Source organism: Rhipicephalus sanguineus, chromosome 1 (genome assembly GCF_013339695.2).
Source record: "Rhipicephalus sanguineus isolate Rsan-2018 chromosome 1, BIME_Rsan_1.4, whole genome shotgun sequence".
Taxonomy (NCBI): domain Eukaryota; kingdom Metazoa; phylum Arthropoda; class Arachnida; order Ixodida; family Ixodidae; genus Rhipicephalus; species Rhipicephalus sanguineus.
Window position 1 is genome coordinate 312,253,353 of NC_051176.1, and position 23,662 is coordinate 312,277,014.

A 23,662-nucleotide genomic window follows, 5' to 3' on the forward strand; every position below is an offset into this window, starting at 1 on the left:
ATCAACAATCTTCCCGTGGATTACCGTGCCAACCGAAAAGCGTGGATGACGGGTGAAACTTTTGCGGTACTGCAGACATCATGCGAGCTGCTGAGCACCTTGAAGGGCTCAGAAAAATTGTGTCCGCGCGAATTTCTGCTCGAAAACAGACAAGCATCCGCGATTACTTTAAGTAAAGGTATGTTGAAAAAACTCGTGCATTTATTGTGTTTATTTCGACCATTCGATAATTCGGACATTCGGTTAATTCGGACATTTTTTCCGGTCCCTAGAAATCCGAATTAACGAGCTTTTACTTATGCATAAAGTGTACAACAGAGTTAGAGCTCTTCAAGGACAGAGTACTCATCCAGTGCCTCTTGTGAGTACCACTGGTGATACACTAGAGCACCAAGCAGAAGCCATAGGTCAACATTTTGAGTACAGTGAAACCTTGGTGATACGAATCTCACGGGACCACCAAAAATATTCGTATCATCCGAAATTCGTATCAGCAGAAAGCATGGAAAATTAGCATGCGACAAAAGAAAGCTGGCGTACATTTTCATTTATTGTTTTTCAGGGCCGCAGCAACGTCCACAAGAACCCTGAATGATTATCAGTTAAGTTTTTAGATGTCAGCAATCATACGAGCACTCATAAATATATGGCCAGTACACGTGTATTTAAAGGGGTACTGACACGAATATTTTCAGTTATCGTTTTTTTGCATCAAATGAAAGGTCAAGCCCTCAGGAGCCTAGAAAAGGCAGTGCTAAGCCCGAGTGTGTCCTGAAAAAGTAATTACAGTATGTTTTTAAAAGCTAGTTTCGGTTCCTACTGTACCCTGACGTCGCAACACAGTATGAGCTTCTCGTCACGTGCTCGCGCAATATATAGTGACGTTTCCACGGCCGCCCCGGACCGTGGCTCCGTTGGTGACGCACAAGCGGCCATTTTGGAAGTTTTGATGACGCACAAGCGGCCATCTTGGAAGTTTTGGTACTAACATCATCACAACTAGCCAGACTGCTGCGTGAAGTCACCAGAATTTGTACTGTAGCCTGACGTCAAGCTAGTGTCGATATCAGTAGGTGCACCAAGGAAAAATTGACTTTAATATCAAATTGAAATATCTTGTCAGTATTTGCTGAGCTTCACACTTACTCAGAGCCGTCTCTGCATACAGGAGATTTGTATGGCAGAGTAAACTCGCCTTCGAAAAAAGGTGTCAGTACCCCTTTAAGTTAATGAACCAGGTGCGTTGTGACCCGCGACAGCAGTAGCCCCTTTAAAATTTTAGTGTTTTTTTTTTTTTTTTTTGCATGGCACCGGAGTACTGCTGCAAAAGTAGCGAAAGAAGCGCTTTGACATGATGGATCAAGGCCACAAAATTACAGAACCACTGTCTTGTGTTATGATTTTGTTATCGTGGAGGTGTTGGGGATGTTTTGGGGATATTTACGGCCATGCCCAGACAAGTGCGACCTCAACGGTCGCGCATGTTGACATTGTGAGGCGTGACTCCTTCGCAAAGACCGTCCTGGTCTTCTTTCGGTCCTCGTCCACCTTTCATAGGATGTCTGATGCACGAGGCATGCACGTGTAAACACAGTACAGCGACAGGAGCCCGCGTCGACGCATTAGAAAAAGAAGCATGGCACTAATATCCTCTGTAATCTAAAAAAGAAGGCACTTAAGAGCTTCAACGATTCGTGCACACAGTCTCGGAGGCCGTGACACGTCTCTGAAGGTTTATTCTGACCGTAAGAAAAGTGCTTTTCTGACACCATGATTCTGACAATTTGGCAGTGCGGCGCGCATGCCCATGCTTGCGTTTCTGCGCTCGCAAGTGCTTGGCGCGTCTTCCGGGACAGCATGGACAGCACCTCTTCGTACCTGTGCGGTAGCGTACGTTCGTATCAAACGTCACTGGGTGAAAATTGGTTCGCAGCAACCGTACTCCATTGCATTGCAGGCTAATGGGCCTTGGCCAGGACCAGCGAAAAATTCGTATCACCTCAAAATTCGTACGAGCTGTGATCGTATCACCGAGGTTTCACTGTATATCTTCAGCTCATCCATTATACAGACTCCTTTAACTCTTTCCTTACCACGCCACTAGGCATCGTTCACCGGTGAACGATGATTTCACGCCGCTATTTTTCAACAACCGCCGTGCGCTTCGACATGAAGCGCCATCTAGACAATTGTACACACACTAGAATTGCTGTTTCTGCACGGTTCGCATTTTTACCGCGAGGCGGCGATTTTTAAAGGGCGCGCGCGTTCAAAGGTTGAAGCGCACGTGAGCCGCGCGATGGTGTTGACATCCGAAACGACGCGCGCTCGGAAAAAAGCAATTTCGCTCGATGCCGGCGCTTCGACGAGCAATCTTTTGGACTTCTCGAGCAGTGATGAATCAGACAACGATGTGGTGACGTCGGATTTCAGCTCCGATGAAGAAATTTCACCAGATCAGCCGGAAACGTCAGCTGTTAGTCGCGAGCAAGTTTCGTTTTCACTTTCGCTTTTGTTTGTAGTGTTCTGGAGCCGGCTGACTTGCTCTGTATGTGTCCCATATATTATTATTATTATCTTTAGCGTGTCTACTTCACTTGGGCATATCGTGGTGCCTCCAGCACAAAGACGCGTGGACTTCCGACCCCAGAGGGACGCGCGCATCTGGGCATCGACCTCGACATGACGCTCCGCAGTAACTCACATCGGCTGACGAGAGCGCTGGATTTTTTCCGCCTCTTCTTCACGGCGGAGGTATGCTTTTCAAGTATGCGTGGGCCCACATACTTGAAAAGCCGACATACAGTGAGAAAGACGGATCGTAGAAGGAGGTGACGCCAGAGGAGATGGTGAAGTTTATTGGACTCCCGATGTGCATGGGGATATTAGAACTTCCGCGTCTAAATTTGTACTGGAGTACGACTAAATTGCGTTCGGGACTTCTTCCGCCAAAAGTCATGGCAAGGCAGCGTTTTACCGCGCTCCTGGCCACGCTGCATGTTTCGGATCCCGAAACGAACGGCGAACGAACTGTTTTGGTGCCTGGCACACTGATCTCCCTGAGTGAACAATTTATGGCTCGAGAAGTTCTTGAGCTAAAACTTTCGTTTTTTCACTCCTACTCCACTACGCTGTTTTAAATATTTTGCATCTCTCATAATTTTTCCATAATTTTTTTACTCTGAAGATATAAGTCTATTATTATGACGTTTGTTGTGAACGTACTTAATTATTTGTGTTTGTCAATTTTTGTTATATATTTATATCTGCCATTTCTTTCGTCGAATGTACCTTTCAAACTCTACATTTAGCACTTGCATTTTTGGTATGTAATATTGTGCTCTAAAATTTTATTTCTTGAAAAAAAAAAATCTTGGCTATGACCAACTCAGAACTTCACTATTTCGCTATGCATCAAGTAATTTTTTTGTAACTCAAAGACAGCTTTATCGATTTTAGCCATTTCTCTAAATAATGTTTCCCTGTGATTAATAAACATTTTGTATATTTCGGAATTTCTCAAAAAAATGTTTTGTTGGAGATGTGGCTTCCTTCCTAAAAAATTTTTTGAAAAATTTTGATTTCTTTTTTGTATAGGAATTTTCTTGGCCAAATAAGTTTTTTCTATTGTTTTAAGATAAACAGCATTCAAAAGTACGTTCATTTGTCTTTATTTTGATGTATTGCATGGCACTGTAAACCTAGTAGCAACGGCACAGAAAATTCCTAGTTGCAACATACAAAAATAGGCCAATTTCCCCGTGGTAAGGAAAGAGTTAAGCGACACAAGCTTGCTGAGGAACGTAAACCTATCCGTGATAGAAGGCCAACCGCAGGTGGGTACAATAGCCCATTTACTACTGAGGACTTAAAGGCGACGCTGAGAACATGTGGCAACTCAGCAGCTGGCCCAGACAGGATTACATATGGCATGCTGAAGCACATACATGAAGACACACTTGACACCATTCTCTTTCTGTTCAACAACGTATGGTCCTCTGGGCGTCTACCCAAAGCCTGGAAAGAGGCCGTTGTCATACCCATCCTTATTAAGAAAGGAAAAGAAGCCACACTTGCTGCTAGTTACAGGCCTATTGCGTTAACTAGCTGCTTGTGCAAAGTATTTGAAAAAATGATAAATCGCCGCCTTGTGTATTACCTAGAATTTAATGGCCTTCTTGACCAACGTCAAGCTGGATTCAGGTCTGGCCAGTCGACAACTGATCAGCTCGTAGCCTTCGAGTCTTATGTCAGGGACGCCTTCATTCATAAATAACACTGCCTTTCTGTATTCTTTGACCTGGAGAAAGCCTACGACACCACATGGCGTTACGACATTCTCCATGATCTGCATTCTCTTGGAGTGTCAGGAAACATGCTGAATACTATTGAGAGTTACCTCTCTGAACGTACTTTCGTGGTTCGTGTTGGAAATGCTTTATCAAAGCGGTTTACGCAGGAGAATGTTGTCCCCCCAAGGTGGTGTTCTTAGTTGGACGGTCTTCATTGTTAAAATGAATTCCCTAAGTAGTGTACTGCCCAGAACAATCTCTTACTCCGTATGTGTGGATGATGTTCAAATCAGCTTCAAATCATGCAACCTGGCCATCTGTGAACGTCAAATTCAGTTGGCAGTAAATAGACTCAAGTTGGGCAGACAGAAATGGTTTTAAATTTCACTGTGGGAAAACTGTCTGCTTACTTTTTTTCTAAACTACGTGGCATTAGGCCAGCCCTCAACATTTCAACGAATGGACAAACGATAGCCACTAAGAAAGATCACAAACTTCTAGGTGTTGTGGTTTATGAGAAGCCGACCTTTGTTACACATATCAAGCAGCTGCAATTCAAATGCTTGAAAGCAACTTACTCAAGATTCTTTCGCATCACTCATGGGGTACAGATCGTGACTGTCTGCTAAACCTACTGAGCAGTGTAGTGCAATCACGTATTGATTACGGCTCAGTGGTGTACGAATCAGTGTCGAGATCTGCACTAAAGATGCATGGGCTTCATCTGGCCACTGGTGCTTTCCGAACCAGCGTGAGAGCTAGCCTCTATGTTGAGGCGGATCATTGGAACGATGAAGACAGTTGACAAGCATCACTTATGCCACTAAGGTGCTCTCCCATGCCGACCACCCATGTCACGAGCTATTGCAGGACACATCAAATGCCCACTTGCTTTCGAGACGACCATCAGCTATGCCACCGTATCCTATCAGAGTAGCTTCACACCTTGAAAGCCTGAACATACCAGTCTCCAATCTCCAACTAAGCTCTCATAAGGACACTGTGGCACCGTGGGAAATACAGGCTGTCAACTGTGACATGTCATTCCTAGAGGTAGGTAGGCATGGTCCCCAGGTTGCAATAAGCCAGCACTTTATGTACTTACAGGCAAAATACAGGTGTGCTGAGTACTACACTGATGCTTCTAAGTCCTCTGTAGTTGCATGTGCAGTACACGGTCCTGAGTTCTCTGAATCTGAAACAATGAATGAACATACCAGCATATTTACAGCAGAATGCTACAGCATACTACTAGCGGTAAGGCACATCCTAAAGAAGAAAGAACCAGCCTCCGTCATATGCACAGATTCCGTCAGTGCAGTTACTGCGTTGTCCTCCGGTAAGATATACAAAAATCCAGTTATGAATCCTCTTCTAAAATGCATCATGTCTGCTCACAAATCCAAGCTTAAAATTACGCTCTGCTGGATACCGGGACACTGCAACATAGCTGGAAATGAGGCAGCGGACCAACTTGCGAAGTCAGCTGCACTCTGCAGTTCAATAGACATAGATGTGTTACCGTATGAGGACCTGAGGCCACACATGAGAAAGAAAATTCCTAGGCAATGGCAAGAAGAATTGAACGCTGCAAGCAAAAACAAACTGCACACAATAAAGCCGATAGTAGAACGATACGCTACCGAAAGACGTAACAGACACCAGGACTTTATACTGAAAATGACGGCAACGGCGATGCCAAAAACCCGTGGAGAGTGTGCAAATAATCGCAATAAAAAGAAAAATAATTATGGCAGCATCGCACTAGTGGTGCCAAGCCTGAAGGAAGAGTAGAGCTGGGTTTTTATTTTTATCTCTGTTTCTTCTATTTCTTTCTCTCTGTTTCTTTTATCTCTTTTTGTATCGCTTTCTTTCTCTTGCCTTTCTCTCTCTCTCTCTCTCTATTGCTTCTGCTTCTTTCTTTCATTCAGTCTTGCTCTTTGTTTTTTCAATCCCTTTTTCGTGTCTTGTCGTTTTCTTCTCTATGTCTTTTTCGGCCTTTTTATCTGTTTATTTCTTTATTTAGCTTTATTTTTCTCTTTCTTTCTATTGCTATCTTTCTTTCTCTTTTTTTCTCTCTTTCTGTCTCTCTCTTTCACGTGCTCCACTTCACCGAGTAGTTTTCGTTTAATGCTCGTACCTGCTGTACTCGGTAGTGGGGCTTGACCCAATGCCTGTCGCGCATACCCAAGTTGCCGATAGCTTAAACGGCTTCACTGTTAAAACTTCAGGAGCCATTCCACTCTGTAAGCTGGACGACCAGCGAAGCTTTTAGCGCCCGGCACAGATATGACATGGTGGACGCCAGTTTGGTATGCAAGGCCAGGTTTTTAACGGCCGGGCACTCACTGCAAAATTGGCAAAAAAGGCACTCACTGCAAAATTGCCGGCAGAGTTTTCGTTGTATATTGTTGGCACTTGACAGCCTTTACCTTTCGTAGTAATGCATTCCTTATCTCATTCGTCCTCTGAGTGTAGTTTTTACGCTCTAGCGGAGCTCGTCTGCAGTCGAAGCGGCACGCATGTAATGTTAGTGCCTGCTGCATCGAGCGGCCGCTGCTGCGGGTTTGTCAAGCGACTGATCGCAAGACAAAGCTTCTTGTACCATGCAACCTGGCTGCGCATTTGTTTTTGTGGAGCTTCTCCTTTGTGATTATGTCGCGTACAATTATTTTTAACAACTTATATCCGATTTCCATCACAGAACGAACGGCCTGGCCGCTAGGCTGACTTGGTCAAATTTCAAGCATTACAACTTGTTAGTAACCAAAATAATGCAGCCTTTTTTTGCGCAGAATGGTAGATGAGGTCCTTGGCTTCAATCAGACGGATTATGAAAAAAATGAAAAATGGCCTTTTTGAGAAAACAATTTTCAAACTTCTGCATTTTTGGTAAACCACTTACGTTTCAGCACAAATATAAAGTACTACGGAGCGCTATAAACCCACGAAAATTATTTTAAACGACAACGAAAATACCAAACTTAATCTGTACCGAGTTTTATTATCCTCAGTTTTACTTGTTTTCAGCAATAAATTCGTAAAATACAGGTATTTTGTGCGGTTTGCCATATTTGTTATTTTTTTCACTCAAAAGTGCTTCGACACAACTTATGAGATTGTATTTAACTTTTTCTTCGACGGGAATAAATATTGTGGCCAAGAAGTGCACCGTTTTTTCCCTAGGTGCGTTCAAATATCAGAAATCGTGAAATTAGCAAAAAAGTGTTTTTTGCGGCCAAAATTTTGCATATTTTTTTCAGGCACACCAAATTTTTTTTCGCAAAACTAACTTCGAGACCCTTGTTCTGGGTCTAATGCCTAGTCCTGCAGTAAATTTCATCAAAATCGGGAATGGTGACCGGGACCTCGTATTCGATCTTATCTGGACACACCCCGAAGTTTGTTATATCACATAGTTCCCCACTGAATGCACTTTCGGACACTTTCACGGATGTGCGGCTTAAAGCAGTTCTCCATCTTCTAGGCAACCCAGTGCATGCGCAAGCGATAGTCTGGAAGCATTGCGAGAATGCTCTTGCTACAGCGCAGACAGGGCCTGAGAAAGAGGGAGTGTCGAAAGACTTTCTGAGTCCAAGCAAGGGATATTGTCATGTTGCGCCCTCAATGCAATCGATCGAGGAGAAAAATAAACATGCCGTTGCCTTTGAGTCGCTTTAGGGGAATGCGTTGGCGCTAGTGTGAATCTTTAGCATTGAGGCACTGTTGTATGTTGCGGCGTTTGTCTACCACTTCTGCTGATAATTATGTAGATGTATTTAGAGTGCTATTTCATAAAGTAAAGCTTTCAGTATCCAGTGTTTTGTTTATTTGCTAGTTTTGAAAAAAAAATCGCTGAATAGGTCATTCGAGAGCACTTAAGTGCATGAGGCCATTATTTTTGCATTATCGAGTGAAATATGGAGTGCTGCTGAGATGATTTTCTCCATGAGATTTGCTATGAATCGAAATATTTCTAGCTCTTCATAAGAGCCCTATAATAATTATTCGGGTGCTTGAATACAAATGTGACATGCTTCTCCAGTGTACTCCAGGATGCGAAATTAGCTGCTCCAAAGTGCTCGAAGGTGGAACTTTTTGCTGCTCCAAAGTGCTCCAAAATGAAAATTTTGCTACTCCAAAAATTGCTCCAAATCTGAAGACCTCGGTAGCATCACTATGCAGAGGACCAATCGACGAAGTCAGTACTACGTAAAGTTGCCCATGGGCAAGTTTACATCACTTTGAGTACACGGAGGATTGGACAGGCACTGGAGAGGGACATGGGAATTGTTTTTCGAAATGGAGCGTCCGTGCGGCACGCAGTGCTGTGATATTCATAAAATGTGACAACCACCTCGGCTGTCTGCACTAATCAGTGAGCTTGTTTGGGAGATGTAAAAAAAAAAAAAAGGTTGGGGCCTGTTTACTGGCCCTTTAACAACCACAGTAGTTGTGGTAAAATCCAACTGCAGGTATCTTGAAGTTATTTTGTGCTCCTTTGGTCATGCATGGAGGTGTTCCGTGTTTTCTTGAGTGCATATTTGCATTCCTTTCTTATAGGGACACTAAAGACAAGCGCAGTGGAACCTCGATTATACGTGCCCCGGTTTTGCGATGATTTTACGATGAATCGGTTTGGTCCTGGCAAAACCTCCATAGAAATAATTGATTAAAAACCTCGGTTATATGACGCAATTTTATACCACCCCGCTTCTTACGATGGCTCTTTGATACCACCCAAGAAAAAAAAAAATCAGTTGTTTTACCCGAATTTAATGGCCACCAAATATTCGGGGGTGCAAAAGAAAAACTTACGTGCCCCTAGGTTGATGATTAGAAAAAAAGTGAGTGAGACAGGTACAGTATGCCTTCTTAGAATGGAAAATTTATTCTCCTGGCAATCCATGTGCTTCTGGGCTTTAAGATCACTTCTGGATATGCCTTGATTGCGTGCCTATCCAGGGCTGTTACCCAGAGAAGCTCGTCTTTGAGATTCGAGTATTTCCACGTTCTCGGCCCGTGGAAGCTGGTCCTGGTAGACGTACAGCTGAAAATCTGCTCCCTTTGTTTGCTGTACTTGGTCACAGGCCTTGACCACGCAAAAGGGACGCACGCAGCTGTTTTCACGACGCAAAATAACTTTCTCTTGATGTGAGCGTTCATAATAACAGCGGCACATCAACAATTGCATCACCAAATATGACGCGCGCCGCTCAGTCGCACACAAAAGCATCTTATGCGAACTCGTAAGAAAATGTGCTCCGTTGCCATTATGTGATGGCAGTGACACTGTACCTGACTCATCTGGTGGAAGGCTGTTGCCAACGTGGTTTCCATTTCGTTCTTATGCGCAGGCAATTTTCGGACTCGATTTATCGGAAAAAAGATGCGCGTTGGATTCGATTTTTGTTGAGAATAAAGATTCACTCACACCTCTTTTATTTAAATACTTAGCTGCCATTTTCAAAAATAATTTAATCTACCTTCCTTGGAAAAGTGCGGGCCAGTGCCATAGGCCTGTTCAGGTGGTCGGTACTCTTTTTGTGCGAGGCCGAGTGTCACTGCGTATATTCATAGTTTTTCGATTACACAATGCCCGGATTATGCATGGTCCCCTCAAAGTCGTATAATTGGGGTTCCACTCTGCTAACGCGACGTGTATTGTCGAAATAGCGTTTCAGAAACATCGTAGTGCTTGTTTGTTGCCAAGGAAATGCTTGGTTGGAAATCACGTTTTAGTGGTCTGCATACCGGCCGCCTCCGAGAATGATCAAGGAAATGCTTAGTTTCAAAGAAAACTACGTTTTAGTGCTCCGCACAGTGTTAGCACAATTCAAGCTGCCTGCCTTCAGGAATGGTTTTCTGGTGTAAGATTCGCCATGCCTGCCCTTTCAAAGCACAGCTTGGCGCATTCTCTAGGATGTCAAGTTGCAGGACTGAGTTGCATTTTATTTGATCTTGTAATGCATTGAAATGTTCTTTTTTAGCATGGATAGTTTGAGTACTTGTGATATGTCATAGTACCAGAAGGTCCCACTGTTGTCAAAAACCTTGTCCTACATTTAACCTAATTTCTTCATTCCTCTATTTTTTCAATGCTAGTCAGTTGCGACTTTTCCTCTCTCTCTCTCGTCGGCTAGCATTCATGCCTACCATGCAAGTCTGAGGAGGTAACCTTTTGTTCAGTGATGTTTTTATCTATGGCGCGGTGTTTTGCATTCCTCATGACCAGTGTGCTGGCCGTCACGCTGGCTTTCGAAAAGACGAGGTGTTTTGGTATGACTCATCTCTGCTCTGGGCGCTACGTGCCTGTCGTGTAAAGGGCACAAGACATGGGGCAGACGACGAAAAAGTGATGGGCTGTGATCGGAAGAGTACTTGATTGGTGTGCAGTGGAATGAAAAAATACTGGATGGTGTGCACAACGCAGTCACACACCCAGTTGGCGGGGAGACAGCTCGTGGCGTGCAACCCGAGCAGTGAGTGGGAACTCGAGAAGGAGCTGGCTTGTCTGTGGGGCACCGGCCGACGAAGGTGATCAAGCCATCATCGCACTGTTGGCAAGAGGTTATGGAGGATGCAGCACTAGGGGCCTGCAGAGTCGCCGTCCAACTCAGCAACGGCCGTGTATGCTCCCTGGACTCTCAGCAGCCTCGTTGCCACGGATCCTGGGGCATCTGCAACACTCCGCATTCAATGGCAGAATGGGGTTGACCTGGCGAATAATCTCGGAGTGCCTCGTTGTCAGTTGGATCAAGGGTCACTTGGAAGCAGTAGCTTTGACGGCGACCAGGAAACGGGCAATGGAGGCAGGAGGATCTCCCAGCAGCTACTTAATCTTGAATGACGACAGGATCTTGTCAGGAGAACCCCTACCAGCAAAATTTGCTTGGCCCAAGCATGGTAAATCATCAGTGGCCAAGCTGTCTATGAATGGAAAGTTATTGGAGGCCAAGCAAAATATGAGCTTGGCAGGTGTGACAAGCCTACCATTGGCCAAGCAAAGGAAGGCCGTGCTTGGCAAATCATTGGAAACATCTCTTGCCATGGTTGGCACTGTAGTGGAACACCATGCAATAACCGAGCATGTTCTTGATATGGAAGCCAATCATTTTGCCAATGTAATTTCTGGCACATTTATTGTAGTTTTTTGTCTTGGATAAAACTTGGTGCCCAGGTACTTTTTTGTCTGTCCCCCCCTCCAGATAAGTCACAAGGCAAATATTTCTGGTGCTTCAGATTTATTTTACACTGAATATATACAAGGCAATACACCATTTTCATATTCCTTCCTGAACTCTTGTGATGATAAAGTGTTGCTTGGGCTTCTGTTGGAGTCTTTCATCAAGGCCGTCTTTGCACCTTCTTGATCCACAGCGAACCTTTGTGTTATGCCCGAAACAGCAGCTGTGTTGAACAGGGTACGTCTGGCACCTGTGAAATACAAGGAGACAAAAAATCGTGAGCTTCTCTTTAAAAAATCATTTCTTAGGCTTTCAACAATTTTCAGCACATAGCAGGAACATTTGTTGGAAGGCTAATCGGTTATGCATGATTATGAAGATCAGAACACATGCATGGACAGGAAGAAGAGTTGATTGGACAGCATGACATTTTTTTTTTTCACTTTCAACTACAAGTTTATTACTGGAGTAGCTTGCGTAGTTATGTGAGAACCCCATCATTATGAAAGAAAAGATGAAGAAAAACAAAAAATGTCCCTATTAATCTTCTATTCTGGCACCCTCTTCCAGAACAACATATATTCTTTCAAATTGTAAAAGATCATACTTTTTTTGCTGATAGCACTATGGAAGGAGGATTGGCGCACGAGCAGTCTATTGTGTCCTTGTTTTCTTCCTGTACGTATGTCCTTTGATATTTATGAACGTTGCTGGGGATAGTCGATGTACCATAATGTTGTAGTTGCCGTGTAGCTGCTGTCGAGTCCTGCTGCTTAGTCGTGCTGCTGACTGTTAAACAAAGAAATTGGTTATGCTCTGGTTCCCGGCTCCTAAAAATAGGAACTCCGATAAAACAGAAAATAAGATGATCGAACACTGCACTGGAGAAGCATTTTGGTAGCAGTGAAACTGTGTGTTTCAATGCTGATTCTTGCTCCTGATGGCACAAGTTGGCAGTATTCATGAAGGCAGCATACATAAACTCTGAAAAATTTGTATCAGTTGGATAAGTTTCCAAACAAACATCACTAATGCAGTATGTGCAATATACTGGTCGTGGTGAAGCATTTTCTAAACTACCACTGAAATATCACAATATGGAGAAGTCTACATAACACCGAACCTCATAATGAGGATGTTGTCAATGAAAGCCAGAGCAGGAGACAAAACTAGAATTTGTTTTCTATTGACACTTACCAAGGAGAAACAGCCGCACAGGCTTTTAAAGGCTTTTGCCAGGCTTTTAAAGGCTAATTTGTTCCCAGAAACCCAGCTGTACCTCTGTACGACCATTTTAGATACAATATGTGTTGGAGCTCCCTGTGCACAGCGTTTTTAGCACTGCTGCCATCTTCTAAGGAGAAATAGCTGATCTGTAACAAAAAAAGCAATACATAAATTATTAAGTTTATGAAAGAAATGTTACACATGTTTAAAAGCTTGGAAAGAAGCCTTTATTATACTCAGAGGTTGTGGTGCCAACAGAAAGATAACCTTGCAGTGATAAAACAGCATTATTTCATCACTTGAAATATTCATTATACATTCTACGCGGTACTTGTGTGGACTGACAAAAGCTATGCCTTCATGGTGGAAAATTGGGATTAAAAGTAATAAAACCCAGTAAGCATTTAGGCCTCTTTCAGTGCTTCTAAACAGCCTTTTTTTAAATTTCATGAAGATTCTCTTGCACAACTGTAAGATTCGTGTGTTTATGTTTGTGTAATTGATAAGTAGTTTGAGCAGTGGCACTCATTCTATGCAAGAAAACAGAACACAAAAGTTTCAAATCTTACATTGAGCTGATAGCTCATTTACAAAGGATTATACGATGCAAATCCAGAAGAAATGCATTACAGCCAGAATACCATGTCTTACCAGCATTGCGTACTTAGTGACCACAACTTTAAAACTGTGCCAATATATGAAATGACAGCTTTCTCAATAAATGAATTCCTGAAGTAGCAATAGCTGAAATTTCATCATGACATTATTTTAAAAGATGACTAGCCTCGGGCTCCACAGCGAAAGAGGCACATGACGTTCTTAAGAACCAGACCATAACTATGCACACAATCATTTGGTTCCCGGCACACCTAGGTCAAACTTTGGACTCGCTCACCAACCTCAACGACATCGCCCACTCCCAAGCGCGCATACTAACTCTCCGCGCGGGAGGAGAAGCCTTGTCACAGAGCAGGGTTCAAGAGTTCCGAGACACTTTATTCACATTTAATGAATTCACGAAGCATTTTTATCTGGAAAGAAGAGTATTTCCTCCACCACACAAAAAGCTCACGAGACCACAGGCGATGACCCTTAGGATGCTACAAACTAATTCTTATCCGAATCTTGCTTTCATGCACTGTCTATTCCCAAGTGACTTCAGCTCGTAATGCCCTGGCTGCGGTGGAACGTGCGATTTAGAGCACATGCTTTGGCGGTGCCCCTCGTTACGTAGGGATAAGGACCTCACAGAGCAGAAATGGAGCTCGGCCCTCAAGAGCTCGGAATATCAGCATCAACTTTGGGCTGTCCAGAGAGCCTGCGATGCGGCGGTTAGGCTAGGTCTAACTGTCCCCACGTGGGAGCGGCCCGCGGTGTCACCCTAAGGGGTGGCACTTCTACGGATCTTTAAATAAAGTTCTTCGTACCGTATGGATTCCACTAAACTAGAAGAAAAATGCCGAGAAATCTTATTGCATCAAGCAGGGCAGCTGCCCAATGCCCCATTGAAAAGGCACGAGATGACGTATGTAAATGAAAAAAATACCTGTGTGGTTGAATTTGGCAAGGCAGAAGATCCCATGACTTTCTTGCATTTAACTGCACCAGCCTTCACATCTAATTCGCCTTAATTCGCCAATCTTATCATTCCTTATTAATTAATAAGGCCCTGGCATCAACTCTAGATCGCATGGCGCGTCAGCATGGCAATGTGGCAACGCGAGGCACTCCTCCAGAAGCGAACGAGAAATCGCCGCTCACGCTAACCACACGCCACTCGCTGCTACGTGTTAAAGGGCATAACCTCGTCGATAAATGTAGGTTCCGGACCGCTGACACCAATGTAGCCGACGCATTTCACTTCAAAGTGCAGTCTGAATAACACTTGTCTAGAGCGGCCAATCGTCTGATCTGGTCGCCGTCCTTTGCTCGACGCGGCTTGATACAAAGTATGGTCATACTGCATACTAAGCCCAGTGCGCTTTCATACAAACACAAAGGGAACCTTGCATCTACCGCGAGGTAACAGCTACAGACTGCGTCAGCGGCTCGGCAACTGTCTTTCGGACCGTGCAGGGGCAACACCTCCTAGACAGGTGTCTAGGAGGGGTTGGCAGGTGGCAGTCCGTTCAGTTTGTCATATCGCGAATAGTTTTCACAGAAAACCGTGGCTCACTCATAAAAAATTAAGGCGTATTGAGGCGATGCTCGAACATCGTACCGAAGAACGTTTGGCATATGCCCGGTTTTCACTGGTAACATGGGAAAACTACGGCATGTGCAATCACACACATTGAAAAGAGCTAGGACTACATATGCGCTACGTACGCAGCATCCGCGATTTTCGCCTCTGTGAAACTCATCATCGAATCGCATATTGCATTGAGGGAACAAGGGCAAATAGAGAGACTGCTGAAATTTACTCACCTTCTATTTCAACTTGAATTAGAAGCTCGTCGCTGAACAGCACACCTCCACCTTGAACCAACGCTGTGCCAACAAGGAACAAGGCCCGAAGACGGCGCGCACTCATTCAGCGCATGCGAATGCACGCTTTAAGTGCAATATTTTTGATGACTTGTGTACTATTACATAAGGCACTCAACGGCCGCTGCAGTTTGTAAAAGATAAAAATTGCCTGTTTGGATGCATTGGTGAACTATTTTTTTAGCGCACTAGGGTTGTGCTCTGGCCGAACCGTGCCGCGCGCAGGAAAAGGTGTGAAATTCAAACGTCGCACTGCGCGCATGTACAGGTCTGGTCCTCTGGATAAAAAGAAATAAAAAACAAAGTATTCCGTAGAGCAATCAGAGCGAACTGAATTAATGACCGGAAAAAGTATTAGCACGTGGCTATTCGGTAGCTGTTTGTACGACTTCACGACAAACTGTACCAGAGAAACGGATACAACCACTCTTCCGTCTCATTCTTCTAACCGCTTGCACGTGTTTGTGCGCCACGAATTTCTATGGAACCGAATAATACAAAGAAGTGAGTATGCTTGATGGCCAAGCAGATTCCGAGAACATTGGCCGGCAACCATGGTACGTCACAGAAAAGCCCTTGGCCTCCATCTTAACACTTTCGTGACCGCGCCTATTCCCATCGATAGTATGTTATCAACTTGAAAAAGGGGTACCAGCGAAAACACTGAAAACACGTACACAAGAAGAAGGCGTTACACACGGACGAGTTCATAATGCACCAACTGGCCCAACAGCTAGCGCTAATGTTATCAATGACTTCAAGATCAAGTTTTGGCACTCTATGAGCGGTTCTGGACAGCTAACGCAATACAAAGCATAAAATAACATGTTTTTTATCACTTTTGTTTGCGAGTTTGTTTTTTTCAGTCATAACGTAGTTCAGTGCAAAAAACGGGCAACAGACGAGTGAGAGGACAAGGACACAGCGCATTCTTCCAACTAAAGTTTATTGGATTGGGACGCATGTATATATACACACAGGGAAAGCAAGAAAAGAAAAAAAAAACAGGAAGTAAAAACCTAAAGGTGAAAAGAAGAAAAGTGCCGATAAGTCACACACGTGTGCCAACACCGCCCCCCTTCCCATGTCTCGCCAAAAACAAAAGCTCTTTGTCAGAAAGATGCAAGGAAGGCATGCTTACGCATGCGTCCCCAGACCGTTTAATTTCCTCAGCCTCGATGATTTCCCTCGCCCTTTGGTCCCGACTACGTGCAAGGACCGCAGTGTTTTCAAAGAGGGGCCTACACTCACAATCCTGCACGTGGATGCCGAGGTGCCCCGATACTGTCGTTTGGACGCTGTACTAGTGCTCACGGAGCCTCTCGTTCAGGCAACGTCCCGTCTGACCCACGTACTTTCTACCACACTTCAGAGGGATGGTCTTCATGTTGTTTTTTGCGCTGAACTACGTTATGACTGACTCGTTCCAACTCGCCCAACAAGCAACGTTGCTAAGTTGTTTTTTTCCACCGCGGGGAGATTTTTAAAGCTCGTTCGCAGTCGGGTAGGTGAGCGCTCGTTGTTTCGGACTTCGCGTCGACGCCGCTCGCCGGTGCTCCACAGAAACGGCGAATTTCGACGAATTCTGATTAATATGAGCGGTAATCTCTGGATGATGGTAGCACCATACACAGAAGACCACTTCGATTCGCCAGGCTTCAGTATGGACGGCGAAACTGCGTCAAACCTCCCCGGAACATCAGCAGCTATCCGCCGTAAGTTTCGTCTTCTCCTCGGGTCGTTTTATCGCTGCTGCCCGTCGATGTAAACGTATCCGGTGTGTTCTAAAAATAACAGCTATTATCTGCAAGGTGTTAACTTCGTTCGGGCGAGAGCATTTGGCGCCGGCTGCAGAAAGAGCGCAGTTCTTTTCGCGAAGACGGCGCGGAGCACACTTTGACCCAACGCTCTGGTGTGGTGCGCGGCGGCGTCTTCATGTTGTTTTTTACCGCAGAAGTCGTCAGAGAGATATGCAACCACACAGATAAGTATGCGTGGATGCATACTTTCGAAAAGCCAGCATACAGTGAGAGGGACGCATCTATGGAGGGAGGTTACTGAAGAGATGATGAGCAAGTTCGTCTCACTCCATGTGTACATGGTAATCGTTGAAGTCCCGCGCTTGCATTGGTGTTGGTGTCGACGACACTTATTTCCAGGCCTTCGTCCACCGTCACTGATGCCACGGAAAAGGTTCAAGGCTTCTTGAGTGTCTCTGATCTGAAGAAGACGACCGTCGCATCCCACGAGAATCTTCACCCCGTGTCTTCTCTATTGCAACACATGAACGATTTTTCTCCGCTATCTTTTAACCCCGTCGGAACCTTTCGGTGGATGAGAAAATGGTGAAATGTGAAGGTCGGTATGGTATTCGGCAGTATATGAGCGAGAAAGAGGTCAAATGAGGGTACAATTATGGATTTTTGCAGACTTGGAACAGGTTACACTGTTAATTTCAACAAATACACAGGAAAATTGAAAAATACCAGAACTGCAAACTATGCTAGGAAAGTTGAACAGAAATTAAAAAAAATTTTCCCGAAACATGCGCAGCCAGCCTTTGTTTCAATGCGTCGAGAACCTGCATCGCGCGGTGGCATGATGGGCACTAGTGCCTATATTCTTGTATTTATGTAAATAATCTGTGCACTTACAGAGCTTGTATTTCCACTATTATTCTATGAGGGCTTTGCGTTCAAAACGTATTTTTCGATTTTTTTAAATGTTTAACCATTGCAGAGTAGCATTGATGTTTTTATGAATCCTTCTTTCTTTTTGATGCATTCTTCTTTGTTTGATAATTTTTTTATTGAATTCGAAATCAATCCGTTGTTTGGTATTAATACTGTTGGAAAGACCAATTCTTCCTCTATCATTTGATACCCTACACGTTAGCATCAATTATATTCTGTTGCAGTAAAAAAATATTTCCTGGACTAGCCAAAAACAACCGATTTTTCCGCGGTCACGAAAGTGTTAAATATCACAGATATCTTTCAAACCTTTTGTTTCGTTCTAATAAGTGGTAAGAGCCAACAACTACGGGAAACACAAACTTAAAAAACGAATTCGCCGCTTTCGCTACCATCTTATCCATATTTTGCATGTAGGCCATGCCCTTTTCTATCACGCTGTCAGGGCATTGGCCAATGATAACGGAAGCCGATGGGAATCCAAGATGTGTCCAATGATCGGCCATCAGCCACTGCTGGTAGGGACCGGCGACAGACACAACGCCACTAGAGCTGATTTGGGTGCCAAGTCGGACGAGCGAGTAAGAACGTTCTAATACGGCAGCAACTGTGAGGCCAATGTGGCTAAATTGTTGTGAGGGTTGAGGACAGCACGTAACACGTAACGTTGACGCTGTAATTTATTGTTAGCATAATAGGCGAATGGGCTTATTGTGTGTATAGTAGTGTTTCTTGCACGGGTTTTGATTTTGTGAATTTGTGCATGATGTTTGTCTTATGGGATACAGTTAGGTTTGCCATTTCACCACTCTCTCACGTCTTTCAGTCCTCTAAGTGCAAGCCCTCTATAGATATGTGACAGTGCCCCACCTGCTGGGACGTGGCACCGTGATGCTGCTGCAAGCACTGCTTTTAAAATGGGCCACACAGGCACTGTGTGGCGGTGGTGGTATTGTTTGGAGCCGCAAAAAAAAAAGGAGTACGAAGAAAGAAATCTGACAGACACATGCTATAGGAGAGAGACAGAGCATATATTGCATCTCTACCAGAACAGCATTGTCGTGCACTCAGACGCACGTGGGACGGAAGCAGTTGTATCCTCTGGGTAGTGTCACATCCCGGCAACTCACGCAACTAAGGTGGACCAACAGATCCTATTGAGGAATAGCGTGTGCGCTGGCATTGGACAAATAATGGAGAAGACATTGCTAAAGCGCTTTCGTGTATAATATTGAGATTGTAGATGTTCCCAAGCATTGACCTTTCTCTCCGACGTAAAATATTATTTGTCTTTAGTGACCCTTTAATAAAGAAATCAGTTGTCAGTCAGTGCTGTTTGTCCTTCTCATCCTCTGTTTTTTTTTTTGTGCTGTTTCCTCTATAAATACTCTCACCTGCCTTCCATTGAACTGGATAGAGTGAGGACAGTTTTTCATCCATCGGCAAAGCAGTTGCACACCACATTGCATGTCTTCAAGAGCAGCTGATGCTGCATGTTGGGTTCCTGATTGGCTGGTACTCATTGTAGCTAACTTTTTCTTATAATAGTAGCATGTTTTATGAACTGCAAAACAGAGAAAGTATTTTTTTTTTGTCATCTCCTTTTGACAGATGCGATGCCCTGGTAAAGAGCAGTTACATTTCATGAATGCACTACCAGCTAATTAAAAGCAAGGAAGAGACGTAATTGCTGCAATGCCACCCACTTCATACTTGCTAGAAGTATTCTAGGGTTATAAGGGGACATGTTTTGGGAGACTAGAAGTCAAAGAGCATATGCAAGGGAGGTAACAAGGTCACCTGGGGCAGGAGCTCTGCTAACTGCCTCTTTTTATTGTGTCCGATGTTTGCAAGTGTTTAGGATAGACATCAAGAGTAGGTCTTGAAGTAGTTGTTGCATCAGTCCCACAAAATTTGTCACTTGCGTTTACCCTGACTTTTGACTACTGTACTAGGAGGGCCAGACTCCATCAGTGGACCACTTCTCTGGTGTCGGAATCAGGGTGAGTTTTGGCCTCAATATTTTTGTATGTCTGGGTCAACATCATGTGCTGGGGTGGTACAGTTGTACTGGCTGCAGCAATATGCCAGGAATGGATCAGGAAATGAATGGATCTAATTGTCCAACAGGTTGACTTAAGCCAAGAGGCAGAAAAAAAAAACAGCAAGACAGCGCTGTTGCATTTGGCAGTATTGCCCCAATTGTGACACGCTCCAAATCGAATACATGCCCACATTGTATGGGTTCAAACTAGAACATTTGCACCGAAATGACATTGGAGTGCCTAAACTATGTAGAAATCAAATGGTTATCATCGTCACTCTTAGGCAGCAGTTCATTGCTATGAAGTACAAAATGTTGTCCTATGTATGGTCAATAACTTGTTTGTCATGCTACATTTATTGAACGACTCCTCTACAATCGTGAACCTGACGGTAGCACACCATGTTGACCAATTTCCAGTACATGATGAGACTTCTTGGCACTAGCTGAATAAATTAAGCTATCATTTGAAAGTGCACTTAGACTGAAAGGGGTGTGTCGTCAGTGAAATCCTATGCGCAAACTTCTTCTGTTGCTCACCATCTTCTGATGCCAATGGCAATGATGCTTGTGCTATAGTTTCTTACAATTACATAGAAGGAAATGTGGCACTGGGACACGGAGCAACAAACATTTAGGAGGTGTTACTCTGCTATTTCAGGCGACCAGATAATGTCATGCTCCCGGAGAGCCATATCATGTGAGCAGCATCTGCTGGGAGACAAGGAAATTGCCTCTGTTTCAGTTGCCAAAGGGAACCGGTCGCATGTGTTGCTAACACTCCGCTGCAGTCACACAGGGAGTGTGAAACCGAGCATGTTTGACCGTGTTTGTTTCTTGCTCCGTTGCCATGGACTTCTTGCATAAGCTCGTAGGAAGTGACAGAAAAAAAAAAAAGAAAGAAATAGCGTGTCCGCTGACGGGAACGCTGCTGTCATCTGCTCACAACCGCTGCCAAAGGGCACGCATGGGCATGCTCGCCTAAGCCTGCTCGTGCACGCAGTCACATTTTCGTATCGGTCACAGTTTCATATTGGATTTCATCACTCAGGCAATTTTCTCGGAAAGAGCAAGGCAGGCATTAGAATGAAGCAAATGTTGCAATAATTCCTTATGAGATACTGTTCTCACACCTTCCCAGGACAGGTCGAAACTAGGCCACTTTAGCGGGAGATTGTTTATTTGATGTCTTTCACTCTACTCTAAACGCTGCCAAGCTGGACGCTGCTGCTATTGGAACCACCACTGTTAACCTACCAATGGGGTCAAGTGCATTCGAGATGACTTGCCAAGTTTGAGTTATCTGGCAAGGGCTAATTTCAGAATCAAGAGAAGGAAAGTTTGGTCTCATAGAAAGGTGTAGGTGTTGACTATGTTGTGAAACAACTGGTTCCTCAGGTGTAAAAGAGAGACGTCTGTTAATTGCCAGTACTACTAGCAAACTGCTGAACTGCCCACATGCGTGTGCCCCCGTGCCCTCAATCCCGTCTCCGCATGAAACCGAAACTAGCCAGCGCACTGCTGTAGTAGAGCATAAAAAAAAATGGAGAGAGATCGGCGCAAGAAAATAATTCCATGTCATCCTGCAATGTGGCAGCACATGCCAAGTAAGAGAAATGATAGAAAAAGGCACGTTTTTCTTAACATACAAGCGATGATGTACATGTACGTCATTAACCATCTTGAAAGGGTTCACTGAGGACGTGCATGTACATCATTGACCCTGAAAAAGTTGATAACACTTTTCGTAGCTTTCGGGGGTGACTATTGCAAAATTTCCATGCACCCCTCTCCCATTCCAAGTGCGGAGATGAGAAGCTTGGAAGCCTGATGTAAGTCCTCCAGCGGAACCCCAGGCTCTCCACTGATTGCCGCACGCTGAAAGTGAAGCACGAAGTCCAGGTCATTTAGCTGTGTTGGCCTCCATTTCGTTGACGTTGCCATCGAAGGAACTATTGTGCTCCTTGAGTTCAGGGCTTTGTGGTTGAAATGCACTCGAATGGGCTTTAGCACTTGGCGGACAACACGCGAACGCCTGTGCACTGCTCGCTTTGCTTCTGGCACTGACTGTGCCCTATGGTTGTTGATTTACGCAGCAAGACGGTGAGATGGGCTAGTTGGTGAACATTCATTTTGAAGCACAAAGCTTATAAGCGCACATAAAACGAGGACCGAAGATATAAGAACTTGACAGGACAGCGCTTAACTCACAACTGAAATTTTTATTGAACAGAATAACATTTAAAAGCACAAGAGAACGAATTGCACATGCGTAGTCGAACAAGAGGCCTAACTGCCTTCAGGACCAGAAACAATGAACACAGCATAGTGATATTAACAATCTTCACTTATCAAGAAAGTCAAACTCCTTATCGTGTAACGTGATGGAAGGTTGACTAACACAGTCAGGGCCCCTTTTTCTAATATGAAATGCCTCCACTATTTCACGTGTTGCCTGATCTTTATGCCTAAACAGTATCTCGGTTTCATGCAACACAGGATAACATCCGCATTTATGGCAATGCATTGCGAGATGCGAATGGGCTGAAGCTTTCAAGGAAGCGTTGTGTTCCATAAGACGTTCATTTACGCACCTACCAGATTGGCCAATGTATACCTTACCGCATGAAATCGGAATCATATACACTACTTTCAAGATACACTCCACATATTGGTTCGGTTTATAAGCGCACATATGTGCGCTTATAAGCTTTGTGCTTCAAAATGATTGATTTACGCACCACTTCCCGCCCCAGGGACCAACGCTGATGTGACGCAGGGCACTCTTGATGTGCTTGATGGCGAAGTACTCAGCATGAAGAATCTCAACTTCCTCTTGCTGGTTGTTGCACAAGAAGTGGCCAGTCTGGGACAAGTTGTGAAAGTTCGGCGTTACCACTATGCTGCCGCCAATGCTGATGACGTGTGCAGCCAAGACGAACGTGGCCTGCTAACTTGCCATTTCAGCCTCTTCCAAGTTCCGGCCGCCGGCGACGCCATCATCAACTTAATAACGCTTATTTCGCTTGGAGATGCCTTGCTCAAAGGAGGACAGGTGATGGTTACTCTCTAAGGTTCATGAATGTGTCCCATCAATCCCGGTTGCATCAAGATGACACATTGATGATTTGTCGAGCTTCTCTGACAATGACTTGCCACTCGAGACTGAACAGCGCATTTGATGGGGTGTGTATGTCGGACTTTAGAGGGCCCTTCACCATCTGTCCAAAGGAGGTATTAGTTGCTGTTAGAGTTCTGTTGATACACTCTATTTTCCCAGTGGTCACTTGCCAATATATCAGATCCAATAAGAACACTTATCTTGTCTGGTTGCCACATGTTCAGTTGAAGGCTCTCAGCGATGTTGTACCCCATCTCGGCAAGCAGCTGCAGTGTTGTTGTTGATTGGTGGATTTGTCGCGGTGAAGGTGCTGTGTTGTGGGTTGCAGTCCCGGCGCAGCAGCAGTCGAGGAAGACCGGCAGCGTCGACGCGGCCAGCGGGGACGCCGACCTGCCACAACAAGCGATTTGGCGTGAAGCACCGAAGAAGAACGCAACGTCCGCACTCAAAGAGTACTCTACACACACTGCGTTTATTTACACGTCGCCTGTTGAACATGAATGCCAGAGTGGCGCCCCCTTGCATTCGCACAAAACAATTGGGAAACCGAAACTGGTGAATACAATCATAACACAACAGAAGGTTTTTGCAATAATTATGCTTCCAAATTG

General features: G+C 44.5%; 1 protein-coding gene across 1 annotated transcript in view; it reads left to right on the forward strand.

Annotated features, from left to right (window-relative positions):
• Nucleotides 1-23,662, forward strand: part of LOC119379432 (structural maintenance of chromosomes protein 3) — a 661,154-nt gene that overhangs the window by 590,819 nt on the left and 46,673 nt on the right. Inside the window, exon 28 of the mRNA XM_049411979.1 lies at nucleotides 19,842-19,889. Coding sequence (XP_049267936.1) covers nucleotides 19,842-19,889 — 48 coding nt within the window. The remainder of the gene's footprint in view (nucleotides 1-19,841; nucleotides 19,890-23,662) is intronic.